Raw genomic sequence first — 16252 nt, 5'->3', positions numbered from 1 at the left:
CTTATGATAACTTGCACTTTCTACCTGTTCAATAATAATAAAAAAGAAATATTCTTTCTGCTTTAAAATTTGGAGCCTTGGAGCTAGGAATGTGGCTTAATGGTAGAGTGCTTGCCTAGTATGCACGAAGCCCTGGGTTTGATTCCTCAGTATCACTCACATACACAGAAAAAGCCAGAAGTGGTGCTATGGCTCAAATTTGTACAGTGCTAGACCTTGAGCCAAAGAAGATCAAGGAAATGCCCAGGACCTGAGTTCAAGCCCAAGGACTGGCCAAAAAAAGAGGCTGAGATCTGAGAATCACAGTTCAAGCCAGCTGGGGCTGGAAAGTCTACGAGGCTCTTTTTTTTTTTTTGGTCAGTCGTAGGGCCTGCACTCTGGGCCTGGGTGCTGTCTCTCAGCTCTTCAGCTCAAGGCTAGCACTCTACCACTTGAGCTACAGGATCACTTTTTCTGTTTTATGTGGTACTGAACTGAACCCAGGGCCTCATGCATCCAAGGCAAGCTCTACCACTGAGCCACCTTCCTAGCCCCCATGAGGCTCTTATCTCCAGTTAATCACAGAAAAAGCTGGAAGTGGAGTTGTGGCTCAAGTAGTACAGTGCTAGCCTTGAGCAAAAGGAACTCAGGGAACGAGGCTCAAGCCCCTGAAAAAGAAAAAAAAAAAAAGTTAGAGCTTCTCTGAACATATTTGTCATTATTTCCAGGCTTTCTAATGGAAAAGGTCCAAAATACGACTAATCAGCTTAGTGGGTAGGAGAACTTACCTGGCATGTTTGCTAGGCAGGTATATTACCACACCTGGTGCAATTAGGACACTAGTGATAGAGGCGATCTGGTTGTTACGAATCTTTCCCTCCCCATTGCCATGCGTACTGGGGCTTGCACTCAGGGCCTGAGCACTGTTCCTAACTTTTTGTTTAAGGCTAGTGCTTCACCATTTGAGTTTCAGCTCCACTTCTGGCTTTTTGCTGGTTCATTGGAGATAGTCTTAGGGATGCCCAGACTGGTTTCTGAGAACCTTATCTTCAGATCTCAGCCTTCTGAATGGGTAAGATTAAAGCATAAGCCAATAGAGCTCATTGCTTGCAGGTTTTTATAATTAGGTATTAAGGCACCATAAGTTTGCAAGTTTCAAATGTATGTATATATACAATTATGTTTTAGTTCTCCTGTAGCAAAAAAAAATTTGTTGATCACCCATCAGATAGTATTCAGTGCCTGCCACTGTAAAAGAAATTGGTATACATGGCAAATTATATAAATAAATTTTTGACACATATGCTTAAGTGAGGCATTATGGGTTATGTTACTTCATAGAGGAGACTTATTTTGAAGGCTGAGGAGTTGTCTGGGGAACAGGGAAGGGGACATTTTTTAGACAAAGGAGAAAACATACACTAAGTGAACAGACAGAAAAAGACAGGCCTAATGTTACAAACATCTGAGGTAGGGTGAACCTACCTGAGATAGTTATGGTTCAGAATTTCTTGTGGGACTTTTAACCATAGAGGTGTTTGAGCCCTTTCGCCCAGACATATAGACTTAGGTCAAGGGTAGTACATGTGTGTTCTGACTTGTACTCTCTGGGTAGTAAAGAGCTGTCATAGCTTCTTATAGTTTTTTTTTTTTTTTTTGTCGGTCGTGGGGCTTGAACTGTGGGCCTGGGCGTTGTCCCTCAGCTCTTCAACTCAAGGCGAGCGCTCTACCACTTGAGCTACAGCGCCACTTCCTGTCATAGCTTCTTAACTTGTGAAGTAGTGGTGAGAAATAGTGTTTTTCAGTGCATCTGGCTTGAGCATGCTTCCAGAATGGATCAGAGGAAGCAAATGTGCTACTTTGTAAACCTTTGCAGCAAGTGGCCATTTTTGGTGGCTATGTTACTAATTTTAATAATTCTTAGAGCCTATCTAAGAATTGTTGAATAAAAGTGCTTTTTTTTTTTTTGCCAGTCCTGGGGCTTGATGAACTCATGGCCTAGGCACTGTCTCTGAGCTTTTTTGTTTGAGGCTAGCACTCTACCACTTGAGCCACAGCTCCACTTAGGGCTTTTTCTGTTTATGTGGCACTGAAGAATCCAACCTAGGGTTTCATGCATGCTAAGCAAGCACTCTATCACTAAGCCACATTTCCAGCCCTAAAAGTGCATTTTTAACTTGTAGAAACTATAGTTGCCTATCCATGGATGGACAGTAAATAGTTTTTTAATATTCTTCTGTTTTTGCATTTTATTTATTTTGTCAGTCATGAGTCTTGAACTCAGAGCCTGGGTACTCTCCCTGAGTTTGTTTTGCTCAAGGCTAGTTAGTGATCTACTACTTTAAGACACAGCTCCACTTCTGGCTTTCTGGTGGTTAATTGGAGATAAGAGTCTCACAGACTTTCTTGCCTGGGGGCTGGCTTTGAACCATGCTCTTCAGATCTCAGCCTTCTGAGTAGCTAGGATTGCAAGTATGAGCCACCGGTTTTTATTTTAGAGGTATACTTGACCTCTAATTTGATAGTAGAGAGTTTGTACTGTGAAAAGCCTGGTGTTAGAGGCTGCAGATACAGCATTGACCAGAGAATTCTTTTATAGTAGTATGTTTGTTTGGACTTAAAAGGGTTTTAAATTACTTGCCTTTTCCAATTTGCAAAGCACTTCCAGTTAATTATCTTCTTTGAGCCTCCAAACAGCATTATGAGGTAGGTAAAGCTGGTGACACCCTTGTTTTATAGTGTAACCAGCCAGGCTCATGGAAGCTTTGCTAGAGATTCCTAGGAAGTACCAAAACCATAACTAGAACTTGCCCCTCAACTACTGGTTTATTTACTCCTCTCTGGGAGTATGCTGTGGATGATTTTTGCTTAATAAAAAATTTCAAGACCAGGGGCTGGGAAGGTGGCTTAGTGGTAGAGTGTTTGCCTTGCATGCATGAGGCCCTGGGTTCAGTTCCTTAGCACCACATAAGCAGAAAAAGCCAGAACTAGTGCTGTGGCTCAAGTGGTAGAGTGCTAGCCTTGAGCTGAAGAGCTGAGGGACAGCGCCCAGGCCCAGAGTTCAGGCCCCACGACCGGACCAAAAATGCAAGACCAAATCATCAAAATAGGGTATATGGAGAAAAAATAGTGCATATGGAAGTCATTTTCTAGGATGCAAAAGTAGCTTTGCTAAATAGAATTTCAGTGCTTTTTCTAGAGCAATAAAAAGATTATTCCCCTAAGTAAGTGAGATACTGAGATACCAGGACAGGTATTCATCAACTTTCATTGGGGTTCTATCCTAATAAATCCCATATGAACTGAAAATAGTCTTAAATCAAAGTGCATTTAATCCACCTAACCTACTCAAGGCATACCTTAGAGATGTGCCACACTTAGAGCATGGGTTATCCTTGTCATCACATGACTGAGAGCTGAGACCAGCTGCTGTTGCTAGTAGTGAGAAAGGCTTGTGCCTCTTCTTGCTAGTCTGGGAAAAAAAGATCACGGTTCTAAATTTGAATTATGATATTTATAGAAGGCTTATTAGCACCATTGGAAAGTGAAACCATGGGAAAGTTACTAAAGCATCCCAAGTTGGGGACCATATGTGTAAAAGAACCAGGATGCTAAGTGCAATGGTTTCAAAAGATGGTTAATATACTCCTTCCATTGGGAAATGGAGCTCAGTTTCCTTCCCTCCAATGAATCCTGTACTTTGTGATTCACTTCCTAAAGAACAAAATGAGGCAGAAATGGTGGAGTAGGACTTCAGAGGGCAGGTAGTAGAGACATTGTGCCTCCTGCCTTGGTTTGCCTAGATCACTTGCTCTAGACAAGAGTGTCTCACCCTTGAGAAGAATGGCATTTGGGCCAGAGCATTTTTTGTTGTCTGGAGCTGTTCTGTGCATGGTAGGATGCTTAAGAGCATCTTCAGTTGTGACAGCCAAAAATGTCTCAGACATTGTCAGATGTCCTCGGTGAAGAACCACTACTTTAGGGTAAGCCAGGTGCTTTGCTGCAAAGACCCCGAATAGTCCCTGTACAGGGTTTCCAGGACAAGAACAGGAGTCCTGACAACTGGTGTGACAGTGAGGCATCTTAGAAGTGTATTCTGCAGGCTTGGCCAAGTATTTAGATGACTTGCTGTGGCCCATATCATTTTTTTTTTTGGACTCCGGGCCTAGGCATTGTCCCTCAGTTCTTCAGCTCAAGGCTAGCGCTCTACCACTTGAGCCACAGCACCACTTCCAGCTTTTTCTGCTTATGTGTTGCTGAGGAATTAAACCCAGGGCCTCATGCATGCAATAGGCAAGCACTCTACCACTGAGCCACCTTCCCAGCCCAGTGGCCTATATCTTCACTGTGATCTTTTGAGATACAATGGGCCAGAGCCACTCATGGAAACTACTTAGATTCCTGGCCTACTGAAATATGAGCTCATACATCTTGTTTAAAACACCAGAGTTTGGGGTAATTTGTTTTCTCTAGTAGATAACTAAGATGTTACATGTTATGGTGATGCATATCATGTAAGATGGAGAAATAAAAATTGTGGAAACAGTGAAGGTTGCTATGTATATAGATAATCATGTACATGGCATATATTTGTAAAGTGGGTATGAATCCTAGAAACACTTTGAATGCTTTGAAATTGTAGCTGCAAGACAGTACTAAATGATTACAGTATAACTCAGGATAATTAGTCTTCAGTATTTTAAATTTGTTTGAAAGCAGTTAAAAAAATTGACTTCAAAATATTCCTAGTACATAAGCAGAGTGGAAGTGTAAGGAGGCCTTTTAATAGCAAAACAATCTACATGTAATAAATATATATGTATATACATATATATATATTTTTTTTTTGTCAGTCGTGGGGCCTGAACTCTGGGCCTGGGCGCTGTCCCTCAGCTCTCTACCACTTGAGCCACAGCGCCACTTCTGGCTTTTTTTCTGCTTATGTGGTGCTGAGGAATTGAACCCAGGGCCTCATGCATGCAAGGCAAGCACTCTACCACTGAGCCACCTTCCCAGCCCCTGCATGTAATATTTTTGTAATCATTTTATGATAATCATTGATATAGAAATGTCTCCTCTCTTCTTTCTCCTCCTCTACCACCACTGACACATTTTCTATCCCTTGAACCATGCCTCCAAGCCCTTTTTGCGTTTAGTTATTTTGGGGTTAGAGTCTTGAGCTTTGAAGCTTTTAACACAGGCTGATCTCAAATGTGATCCTCCTGATTTCTACCTTTGAAATAGTTGTGATTATAGACATATTCCACTGTACCCACCCTCAGCTCTGCCATTTTCTGTCTGTGCCCTGGGCATGTTACTTAACCTGTTTGTACTTCAGTTTGCTTATCTGAGGTTGTTGTGATAAAGGTGTTCTTATATGTTGAAGATAAACAGTACCTAGCAATAATAAACACCAAAAATTAGTTTGGCCATTAGTACAAGGTCATTTGTCCTTCCTTCCTTCCTTCCTTCCTCCCTCCCCCCTCTCTTTCTCTCTCTCTCTCCCTCTCTTTCTCTCTCTCTCCCTCCCTCCCTCCTTCTCCCTCTCCCTCTCCCTCCCTCCCTGCCTCCCTCCCTCTTTCTTTCTTTCTGTCTGTCTGTCTGTCTGTCTGTCTTTCTCCTGGGGCTTGGACTAAGGGTCTGGGCACTGTCTCTGAGCTGTTTTTCCTCAAGGCTAGCACTCTACCACTTGAGCCACAGTGGCCACTTCTGGTTTTTTTTCTGTTTATGTGGTACTGAGGAATTGAACCTAGGGCTTCATGCATATTAGGCAAGCACATTCTACCACTAAGCCACACTCCTAGCCCCCGATTAGTATAAGTTCTTGGCTGCATGCTACTGAATTTGTAAAACTGAGCCAAATGGTGAAAGTAGTTTTCCTTTTGTATTTTGAAGTAGCTCCATTATAAACACTGGATATCCTCTTATGTTAAATAGTTATTGAGAATGTGCTGTGTGACAGGCATTAATCTAAGTCCTGTGTGCTAGTGTACTCTGATAGTGAACAAGGCATATGCATTTCCTGTTCTTGAGATGTTTAGATGCATTGGAAAGGCAGATGATTATTACTATATAATATTTGAGCTTTACTGGGGACCAGGCTTTTGCTAAACCTACCATAAAAATTATCACCTTGATAAAAAAAAAAAACACCCTACAAATTAAATATAAACACTATCCGTATTCCACATATGTGGTTGAAAGAATTAATTAAACTCCAAGATTATATAGTTACTAAGTGGCAGGACTGGAATTAAAACCCATGTAGTCTGATTCCAAAGCCACCTTTAACTACTCTGCCGATGGCAAATAAACATGTAATAAGTAGGATTATTGGAGTCCATAGAGGACTGATTAACTCTCCTAGCCTGCCTTTTCTTGAATAGATGCAGGAGCCAACTAGAGATGAAGGTATATACTTGGCTACCGGTAAAGCTGGCCTGGAGAGAGGCGGGGCCAGGTCAGCCAGGTGGGCCTCTTACTTCCTTCCCACTGAGTTGAACTTGCACAGAGTGGTAGGCAGGTCAATTAGGCACCCATGAGCATTCTCCCCAGCAGGACTGCATTGAGGTGGAAAGTCAGAGATGGTCCCATAGGAGCCAACCCACTTCCCCATTCTGAAGCCAGTTTGAAAAGGAATACAAATTTAGTAGATTCCTAAGAGAAAGGAAGTTGTTCTTGGATAGATTTGAAGTCCATCCATATTCAAAAGAGAAGAGAATCCCTGCCTTTATGTGGAGTAAGGAAGGAGTTGGTGTTGGGACCAAGTGCCTGCTGGGGACCTCTTAGGTCTCTGAGGGGGTGACCAGACAAATTCTGGAAGAATAGGGGTTTAGTCATATCATGAGATGTGAATGGGGGCAAGGAGAATCTCAGGAACAGCCTGTCCGAGCACTTTAAGGAACTGAAAGGAGCCTGCTTGTCCCCAGCAAGCTTGGGAGGGGAGACAGGAAGGAGTACTGCAGGGGCCGGATGAGGGCTTGGCGGGTCCCGTCACCCGGGCCTTGTGGGCTGTATGATAAGAAATTTGCACTTTGTTCTATATGTTAAAAAAAATTGCTTGAAGGATTTGCAGCAAAGGTCTAATTTACATTTTTAAAAGATTGTATCAGAAAGCTGGTCACTGGTGGCTCACGCCTGTAATCCTACTACTCAGGAGGCTGAGATTTGAGAATCATGAGTCAAAGCCAGCCTGGGCAGGAAAGTCCGTGAGACACCAGAAAAGCTAGAAGTGGAGCTATGGTTCAAAGTGGTAGAGCACTAGCCTTGAGCAAAAAAAAGCTAAGGGACAGTGCCCAGGCCTTGAGTTCAAGCCCAAGGAGTGTTCACGTACACACACACACACACACACACACACACATTGGGCATGGTAGCTCACATGTGTAATCACAGCAGTCAGGAGTCTGAGGCAGAAAAATCACTCTCTGTGTGTGTGTGGGGGGGGGGGGGTGCTAGTACAGAATATATTAGAAGGGGAAAAATGAAAATCAGGGAATGATGAAGATGCCATTCACTAAGGTGAGAGTTGTGCCAGACACTCAAATGTCTGGCTTGAGCAACTAGAAGAACGGTCCATTTATTTATCAGAATAACAGATAGGGAGAGGAATAGTCTGGGCATTTTGAACTTGTTAAGTTCGAGGGTCCTATATATATATATTTTTTTTGGGGGGGGGTCCGGTCGTGGGGCCTGAACTTTGGACCTGGGCACTGTCCCTCAGCTCTTCAGCTCAAGGCTAATGCTCTGCCACTTGAGCCACAGCACCACTTCCGGCTTTTTTCTTTTTGCTTATGTGGTGCTGAGGAATCGAATCCAGGGCCTCATGCAAGCAAGGCAAGTGCTCTACCACTGAGCCACCTTCCCAGCCCCCTATATATGGTTTTTTTTTTTGGGGGGGGTCCGGTCATGGGGCCTGAACTCTGGGCCTGGGCGCTGTCCCTCAGCTCTTTAGCTCAAGGCTAGAGCTCTACCACTTGAGCCACAGCGCCACTTTTGGCTTTTTTCTTTTTGCTTATGTGGTGCTGAGGAATCGAACCCAGGGCCTCAGGCATGCAAGGCAAGCGCTCTACCACTGAGCCACCTTCCCGGCCCCACCCCCTCATATATGTTTTATATAAGAATGTCTGACAGGCAGTTGGCTGAGAAAAAAATATTTCAGTAAGAAATATAGATGTAGGGTTTTCAATGGCATTTAACTTGAAGCTATGGAATGTGGCAGGGAGAAGAGAAGACAGGACATGTCCTGAAGAACTTCGTCACAAGGAGCTTTGCGTAAAGGGAGCACACACGCTGGGGATAGGAGGAGAGAGCTCCTGGGAACCAATGGAAATAGTGCTGTAGACTAGGAGGGACAGAGTTTAGGGGAAGGGGGCAATGGTAACCATGTCACTTTGCTAATTCAGGAAAATGGTCATCTGATTTGGTCACAGAGGTCACTAATGATTGGGAGAAGAGCAGTTTCTGAATGGCTTCAAGAAGGAATGATGACTGGATTGTGAAGATTTGTGCCTGCTAAATTTTAACAACTGTTTGAAACTCCGGAAAATATTTTTTTTTTTTTTTTGTCGGTCGTGGGGCTTGAACTCTGGGCCTGGGCGCTGTCCCTCAGCTCTTCAGCTCAAAGCGAGCACTCTACCACTTGAGCTACTGTGCCACTTCCGGTTTTCTGGTGGTTTATTGGAGATAGGAGTCTCACAGTCTCTCCTGCCCGGGCTGGCTTTGAACCGCGATCCTCAGATCTCAGCCTCCTGAGTAGCTAGGATTACAGGCGTGAGCCACCAGCGCCCGGCTTGGAAAATCTTTTCTTTTGTTGTTGTTGGTCATGGGGCTTGAACTTGGCCTGGGCACTGTCCCTTAGCTCTTCAGCTCAAGGCTAGTGCTCTGTCACTTGAGCCACAGTGGTACTTCCAGTTTTTTCTGAGATTAATTGAAGATAAGAGTTTCACAGACTTTCCTGTCCAGGATGGCTTTGAACCACGATCCTCCAATCTCAGCCTCCTGAATAGCTAGGGTTACAGGCATGAGCCACTGGTGCCCGGTACTCTGGACAATCTTGTCAGTGGACTATTTCCAACAAACACTTAGATGATAGCATCACAGCTTGTCCAAATAGCAGATGTAGAGATGAGTGAGTTGGAGTTGTGTGAAGAGCTTGAGAAAATAGAGACTACTGGACCTCCTTCAGTTTCCGGGATGCTGCCTGAGAATTTTCATTTCTTACATATTCCCACATGAAACTGATGGGCTGTTTCCCCTGTGTTGGGCTCACTGGTGTAGGTGATTTTTGGTGGGGGAGGGGAGCAGGCAGGGAGACTAACTGTGATTGGCAGTCAAATTGAGGGAAGTAATGTGTTGAGGAAGGGAGATTGCTAGAGCATATTTATTTGACAAGGTTATAGGGAGAAGCAGTCACTGAAACAGTAGACAAAGGGGATTAAGTGGTCTGGGAAGATAGGGAATGGCTCCAAAGTATGTATGGAGGCTTTGGGTTTTGTAAGAAGCTCCATTGCATCCTTAGCTGTAGCAAGAGGGAAGATGGGGCTGGGTGCAGATGAGATTATTGATCTGGTGCTAGGCAGACAGACTCACATCTGATGGTTTCTATTTTCTCCATGAAGGCAAGGGCAACTTTTGAGGGAGGTGGGTGATTGGAAGGTTTGAGAGAGATATGAAGACCAGGAAACAGGACATTAGATAGGCCTGCCACCTGGGTATTGAAGTTACCAAGAATAAGTTGGGAGTGGACAGAGACACCCAGACAGGACTTTTTGGTAAATGGTGGAAAATTCCAAGTTAGCAGATAACCACAGAAGGGAATAGCTTATCAGGGTTGTGGGCAGGGGCTTTTAGGAAACAAAAAAAGTAGTGTGTTTGAAGTAATAAAAAATGGTTGACAGGGAAGACACCATCCAGCCTACGAGCCTAAAGTATGCTGTCTGTGAGAGAGCACCCTCTGATGGCAGAGCTGTGTTTCTCTGTGTAACTGGGATTATAGGAGTATACACCATGCATGGGCCACATCACTCTTTCTTTCTTTCTTTCTTTCTTTCTTTCTTTCTTTCTTTCTTTCTTTCTTTCTTTCTTTCTTTCTTTCTTTCTTTCTTTCTTTCTTTCTTTCTTTCTTTCTTTCTTTCTTTCTTTCTTTCTTTCTTTCTTTCTTTCTTTCTTTCTTTCTGTCAGTCCTGGGGCTTGAGCTCAGGGCCTGGGCACTGACCCTAAGCCTCTCTGTGCTCAAGGCTAGCACTCTACCACTTGAGCTACCATGCCACTTCCAGCTTTTGCTGTTTATGTGGTACTGAGGAATGGAACCCAAGGCTTCATGCATGCAAGGCAAGCACTCTACCACTGAGCCACATTCCCAGACCACATCACGTTTTTTGCCATGGATATTCTGGAAAATCTACCTCTCTGCCTACATCTCCACTCTGCTTGTTGTCCTCTTCCTTCCTGTGCTTTGCCATGCAGTTGCCTTTCTCCTCCTCTCCTTCACCCCAGCATGCCATACTTTTTTACATCTGTTTCTTTTTCTTTTCGCTTGAACTCAGGGCCTGAGTGCTATCCCTGAGCCTCTTTATGCTCAAGGCTAGCGTTCTACCACTTGAGCCACAGCATACTTCCGGCTTTTTCTTTATATGTAGTACTGAGGAATTGAACCCATGGCTTCCTGCATGCCAGGCAAGCACTCTACCACTAAGCTAGCTTCAAACCACAATTCTCAAATGACAGCCTCCTGAGTAGCTAGGATTACAAGGCGTGAGCCACCAGTCCTCCGGCTCTGTTTGTTTTTATTATTTTGCACTTGGCTGTTTGCATTTGCTCTTTTTCTGGTGCTAGTACTGGGCTTGAACTCAGAACCTGGGCATAATCCCTTAGCTTCTTTTGGTCAAAGCTTGCGCTCTACCACTTGAGCCACAGCTCCACTTCCAGCTTTTTGGTAATTAATTGGAGATAAGAGTCCCACAAACTTCCCTGCCTGGGTTGGCTTTGAACAATGATCCTCTGATCTCAGCCTCCTTAGTAGTTAGGATTATAGGTGTGAACAACTGGTGCCTGGCTGTACTTACTCTTCAGAGGGGCAGTTTAGCCAAGCAAATAATAAATAACATGAGTTCTGCATTCACTGTCCCTACTCTGCCACTTCTTGGCTTTGTGAACATGGCACAAAGCGCTTCACCGTGCTTTAGTGTCCTCATGTGTGAGTGATGAAATGATCATATTTCTTTGTCAGAATGTTGAGATCAAAAGAGCCATTTTCAAGAAGAGTAACGAATAGGGCTCAGAACAGCTTCTTGCATGAAGTAAAGACTGCTAATTTTACCATTCTTCCTTGGTTTATTGCTCATTTTCCCCATGTCTCTGCATGGTTGCTTGCCTTTGGAGCTCAGGTATATCCCTAAGGCATCTCAGCACAGCAGCCCTGGCCCTGCTTTTTCTTTGTCAGTATCCGTCCCAGTTTGAAAGTGTTTTATTCTTCTGCTCTTCCCCTCCCCACCTACCCTGAGTGTGATTTGCTGATTTGTTTCCTGCTGCATCTCAGCCTCTAGAAAGTGCCCCATACTCTGAGTCTCAAGAACTGTGCCAGTTCGTTGTCCTGGGCATGAGGTGGTCATGAAATTCTGACCAGTTACCATGTGACAAGGTGACAGCAGGACTGACACTCTGGAACTCTGGTTATCAGTCTGTTGGCTCATCTAGATCTGTTGGCTCATCTAGGTCACCAGGAGGCCACTTGTTTCTACATAGTGTATTAGAACCTGGCTGTACCTATTGTTACTTTGTTTTAATTTATTTTCTGGCTGCTTTGCAGCTACAACTTCAAGTCAAATAGTTGTGACAAAAACCTTAGGGTTGGGCTGGGAAGGTGGCTCAGTGGTAGAACATTTGCCTTGCATGCAAGAGGCCCTGGGTTCAATTCCTCAGCACCACATAAGCAGAAAAAAAAAGGCCGGAAGTGGTGCTGTGGCTCAAGTGGTAAAGCACTAGCCTTGAGCTGAAGAGCTGAGGGAAAGCGCCCAGGCCCAGAGTTCAGGCTCACAGAACCACCCCCCCCAAAAAAAAAAAAAAAAAAAAAAAAAAAAACCTTAGGGTTCAAAAAGCATAAAATACTACTCTCTGGACTTTTATGGAAAAGGTTTACTGGCTCCTGATTTAGATACATAGGAAAGAGTGGATGTAAACATCAAAAACAATCCATTATAGTGTGTAGATTATAGTGAGATTTTGTCTTATGCTAAGGGTTTTTTAAAAATTTTGTTATAGATCCATTTAATTGGAAAGAAAGTGGCCTTGTAGATATTAAGAAATTCTATTGAGACCACTTTTAATTAAAGGTGGAATTTTTTTTCTTTTCTCCTTTAGTGCTGCTTTTGACACAAAGACTGGGTTGCGTGTGGCTGTGAAGAAGCTGTCCAGGCCGTTTCAGTCCATCATCCATGCCAAAAGGACATATAGAGAGCTGCGCTTACTCAAGCACATGAAGCATGAGAATGTAAGTCCTCCAGGAAGGAGGTGCTCAAGATCATGTGTCCTCATTCCTCTGTGGAAACGTGCTCCAGGTTGTCTTGTACCAGCCCAGCACTGTTGTGTGTTAGTGGCATTTGGGGGGGATCAGGTTGATCTCAGATGAGAATGGTGTATCCTCCCAGAGAGCTAAATATTTAATAAGAAATCACTTTTGGAAGGGAAGGAGGGAGAGAGAAGGGAGTAACTAGGATTATAGAAAGGAGCCACTGTGGGGCTGGGAAGGTGGTTCAGTGATAAAGTGCTTGCCTTGCATGCATGAGGCTCTGGGTTCGATTCCTCAGCACCATATAAGCAGAAAAAGCTGGAAGTGGCGCTGTGGCTCAAGTGGTAGAGCGCTAGCCTTGAGCTGAAGAGCTGAGGGACAGTGCCCAGGCCCAGAGTTCAGGCCCCACAACTGACCAATAAAAAAAGAAGCCACTGGAACCTGGCGTAAAAGGAAAGTTTGTATTGTTTGCCTGATTTGTTTAAGAGGTTCATGGGTATTTTTCTATTAGTGCAGAGACAAATTTTGAGAAAGAATGCTTTGTCTGGCTCACCAAAAGCTCTCTATTAAAGATGACTATTTAGCTAGGCACCAGTGGCTCATGCTTGTAATTCTAGCCACTCAGGAGGCTCAGATGTGAGAATTACAGTTTGAAGTCAGCCTGGGAAAGAAAGTCCATGTGTCTCCAATTATCACCAGAAAGCTGGAAGTGAAGCTGTGGCTCAAGTGGTAGCACATGCCTTGAGCAAAAAAACTCAGGAACAACTCCCAGACCCCAAGTTCAAGCCCCACGACTAGCATTAAAAATAAATAAGATGTCTATTTAGTTTACATGTACCTTCAGTCCCTGTATCCATAGAATCTGTTTCAATCAACCACACATTGAAAACATCTGGAAAATACAACTGTACAGAACATGTGCAGTTTTTATAACCGTTCTTTCTAATCTTCTCCAAAAGGCAGCTATTCTTTTAATAAATGTCATTGAGAATTATATAATTTAAATATAACTTATTTTGCTCAGTTTTTAAAACCCAAGTATGGTAAAGCAGTGAGTGAGTATAACTAGAACATTACCTGAGAATGAGAAGCTGTAGACTAAGTCTTTCCTGCCCAGGCTGTCTTTGAACTACAAATCCTCACATCTCAGCCTCCCTCCTTAGCTAAGATTACAGGTATGAGCCTGACTACAGCCTTGCTTTTTAATCATCTGAATAATTTAGCTTAGCTTTAGGTTTTAAATTCTTGTTACTAGAGTAGCGGCTTCAAAGAGCTTGCTCATAAGAATTTCATTTTTAGCTGGACACCGGTGGCTCTCCCCTAGCTACTCAGAAGCTGAGATCTGAGGATCATGGTTCAAAGCCAGCCCGGACAGGAAAGTCATTCTTACTGGAAGTGGTGCTGTGGCTCAAGTGGTAGAGTGATTGCCTTGAGCTGAAGAGCGCAGGGACAGCGCCCAAGCCCAGAGTTCAAACCCCACAACCACCAACAACAAAAAAAAGAATTACATTTTTTGGTTCTTTGGAGTTTTTTTTTGTTGTTGTTATTTGTTTGTTTGTTTTGCCAGTCCTAGGCCTGGGCACTGTCCCTGAGCTTCATTTGCTCAAGGCTAGCACTCGACCACTTGAGCCACAGCACCACTTTTGGCATTTTCTGTTTATGTGGTACTGAGGAATGAAACTCTAGAGTGCTTGCCTAGAATGCATGAAGCCCCTGGGTTTGATTCTTCAGTACCACATAAACAGAAAAAGCCGAAAAGTGGTGCTGTGGCTCAAGTGGTAGAGTGCTAGCTTTGAGCTCAGACAGGCTCAAGGACAGTACCCAGGCCCTAAGTTCATGCTCCAGGACTGGCAAAAAAAGAAGTCTATAGTTTATGATCACACTTTTTTTAGATCACCCACAGTTGGCCAATCCCTGTGTGAGCCATCTTCAGATAAACCTCCATAGTAGTATGAAAACAATTTCCAAATTACAAGAAAATAAAATCCTAGAGAAGGTACCAAATATATTTGGTAAATGATTTCATTTTGTCAAATATTCAGTTTTCCAAATATTAAATTAAATTATGATATATACAAATAATAGATATGGAGGCTATAAGTACTACTGAAAAATAAAGATATGACAATCATCATTATATGTTAAGATAGCAATATAATGCCAGGTGCTGGTGCTTCATGCCTGTTATCCTAGCTACTTGGAAGGCTGACATTGAGAGAATTGTGGTTTGAGACTAGCCTGGGTAAAAAAAGTTTGTAGAACTTCTTAACCAATAGCTAGATGCAGTGGTGTACATGGTACATCACAGTTTGAAGCCAGCCTGGGCAGAAAAGATTAAGGAGAAGCTAAGTGTGGTGGTGCATACCTGTCTTTCCCGCTATACAGGGAAGCATATGTGGGAGAATCATGGTCCAGGAGTGGATCAGGGGGAAAAAATTGAGACCCAAAAGCATGATTTGGGTAGATAAGCAGTTGGAGTTAACCGTATGGTGTTAGAATGTTATTGAACTGAGGTGGATGGGTTGGAATTAGTTCCACTTAAAATGCTCAGGACCTAGGGTATTATAATAAGCTGCTGTTGATTTACTCTTGAGTTCATTTCTTTTTTTGGGGGGTTGGGGGGTCCGGTTGTGGGGCCTGAACTCTGGGCCTGGGCGCTGTCCCTCAGCTCTTCAGCTCAAGGCTAACGCTCTACCACTTGAGCCACAGCGCCACTTCTGGCTTTTTTCTTTTTGCTTATGTGGTGCTGAGGAATCAAACTCAGGGCCTCAGGCATGCAAGCAAGCGCTCTACCACTGAGCCACCTTCCCAGCCCCCCTGATTTACTCTTTGACTTTTGTGTGTTCAATATAGGTGATTGGTCTTTTGGATGTCTTCACACCTGCAAGGTCTCTGGAGGAATTCAACGATGTGTGAGTAATCTCCTGTATTTGCTTCTTTAGCTGGAGGATGATTAGCAGCCTACTTCTGTTCATAACTGTTCACAGGCCTTAGAAGGTTCTTTATTCCTGTTATACAGCTCTAAGGGGAAAAAGGGGGTGGGATGAATTGGGATGGGTGAGTAGACCACACGTGGTATGGTTTAGTATTCCATCATGGCAGGCACATGGTGCCTCATTCAGGGAGTCAGATGTTGAGTCTTTACAAAAATTCCATGGAATTGGGTGCTAGTAGCTCACACCTATAATCCTAGCTACTTAGGAGGCTGAGATCTGAGGATCCTGGTTCAAAGCCAACCCAGGAAGGCAAGTCTATGAGACTCCAAGTTAACCACCAAAAAACTGGCACTGTGACTCAAAGTGGTATAGTGTTAGTCTTGAGCAAAAAGAGCTCAGGGACAGTGCTCAGGCCCCGAGTTCAAGCCCCACTACTGACAGGAAAAAAAAATTCCAGGGACAAGAGAGTACTTAAGGTTTGAAAAATGTATTAGAGCCACCACATTCCCATTAGGAGCTCTGACCTGGGTTTTCAAGGTGGCTCAGAACACTGCCCACTTGTGGGATTTCCTTCCTCCAGCCTTCCTGTGATACATTCTCCCTTCTCAGTTGAAATACTTTTGACTCTGTTCCTTACCTTGCTGTGTTCTTAGTAGATTTTACCATCATATTTGTGGCTACCTTCTGTGTTAGAGCAGTTTGTTGTCTTCTCATCTCAACCATTGGTACTTAGAACAGTCACAGGCATGCGAATGTTGCTTATTGAGTAGGTCAATGTAAGAATCAGCCTAGGCAGGGCAGGTACAGAGTTCTAAAGGGCCTTGTAGCCCTA

General features: G+C 43.7%; 1 protein-coding gene across 2 annotated transcripts in view; it reads left to right on the top strand.

Annotated features, from left to right (window-relative positions):
- Mapk14 (mitogen-activated protein kinase 14) overlaps positions 1-16252 on the top strand; it is a 61715-nt gene that overhangs the window by 12106 nt on the left and 33357 nt on the right. For both annotated transcript variants that reach the window (XM_042684361.1, XM_042684360.1), the window contains exons 2-3: positions 12337-12466; positions 15338-15396. In XM_042684361.1, the coding sequence (XP_042540295.1) occupies positions 12337-12466; positions 15338-15396 (189 nt within the window). The remainder of the gene's footprint in view (positions 1-12336; positions 12467-15337; positions 15397-16252) is intronic.

This window comes from Dipodomys spectabilis, unplaced genomic scaffold (genome assembly GCF_019054845.1).
Source record: "Dipodomys spectabilis isolate Male_0828 unplaced genomic scaffold, ASM1905484v1 ptg000085l, whole genome shotgun sequence".
Lineage (NCBI taxonomy): Eukaryota > Metazoa > Chordata > Mammalia > Rodentia > Heteromyidae > Dipodomys > Dipodomys spectabilis.
Note: the sequence above shows the minus strand (reverse complement) of the source record. Positions and strands in the feature narration are given on the sequence as shown.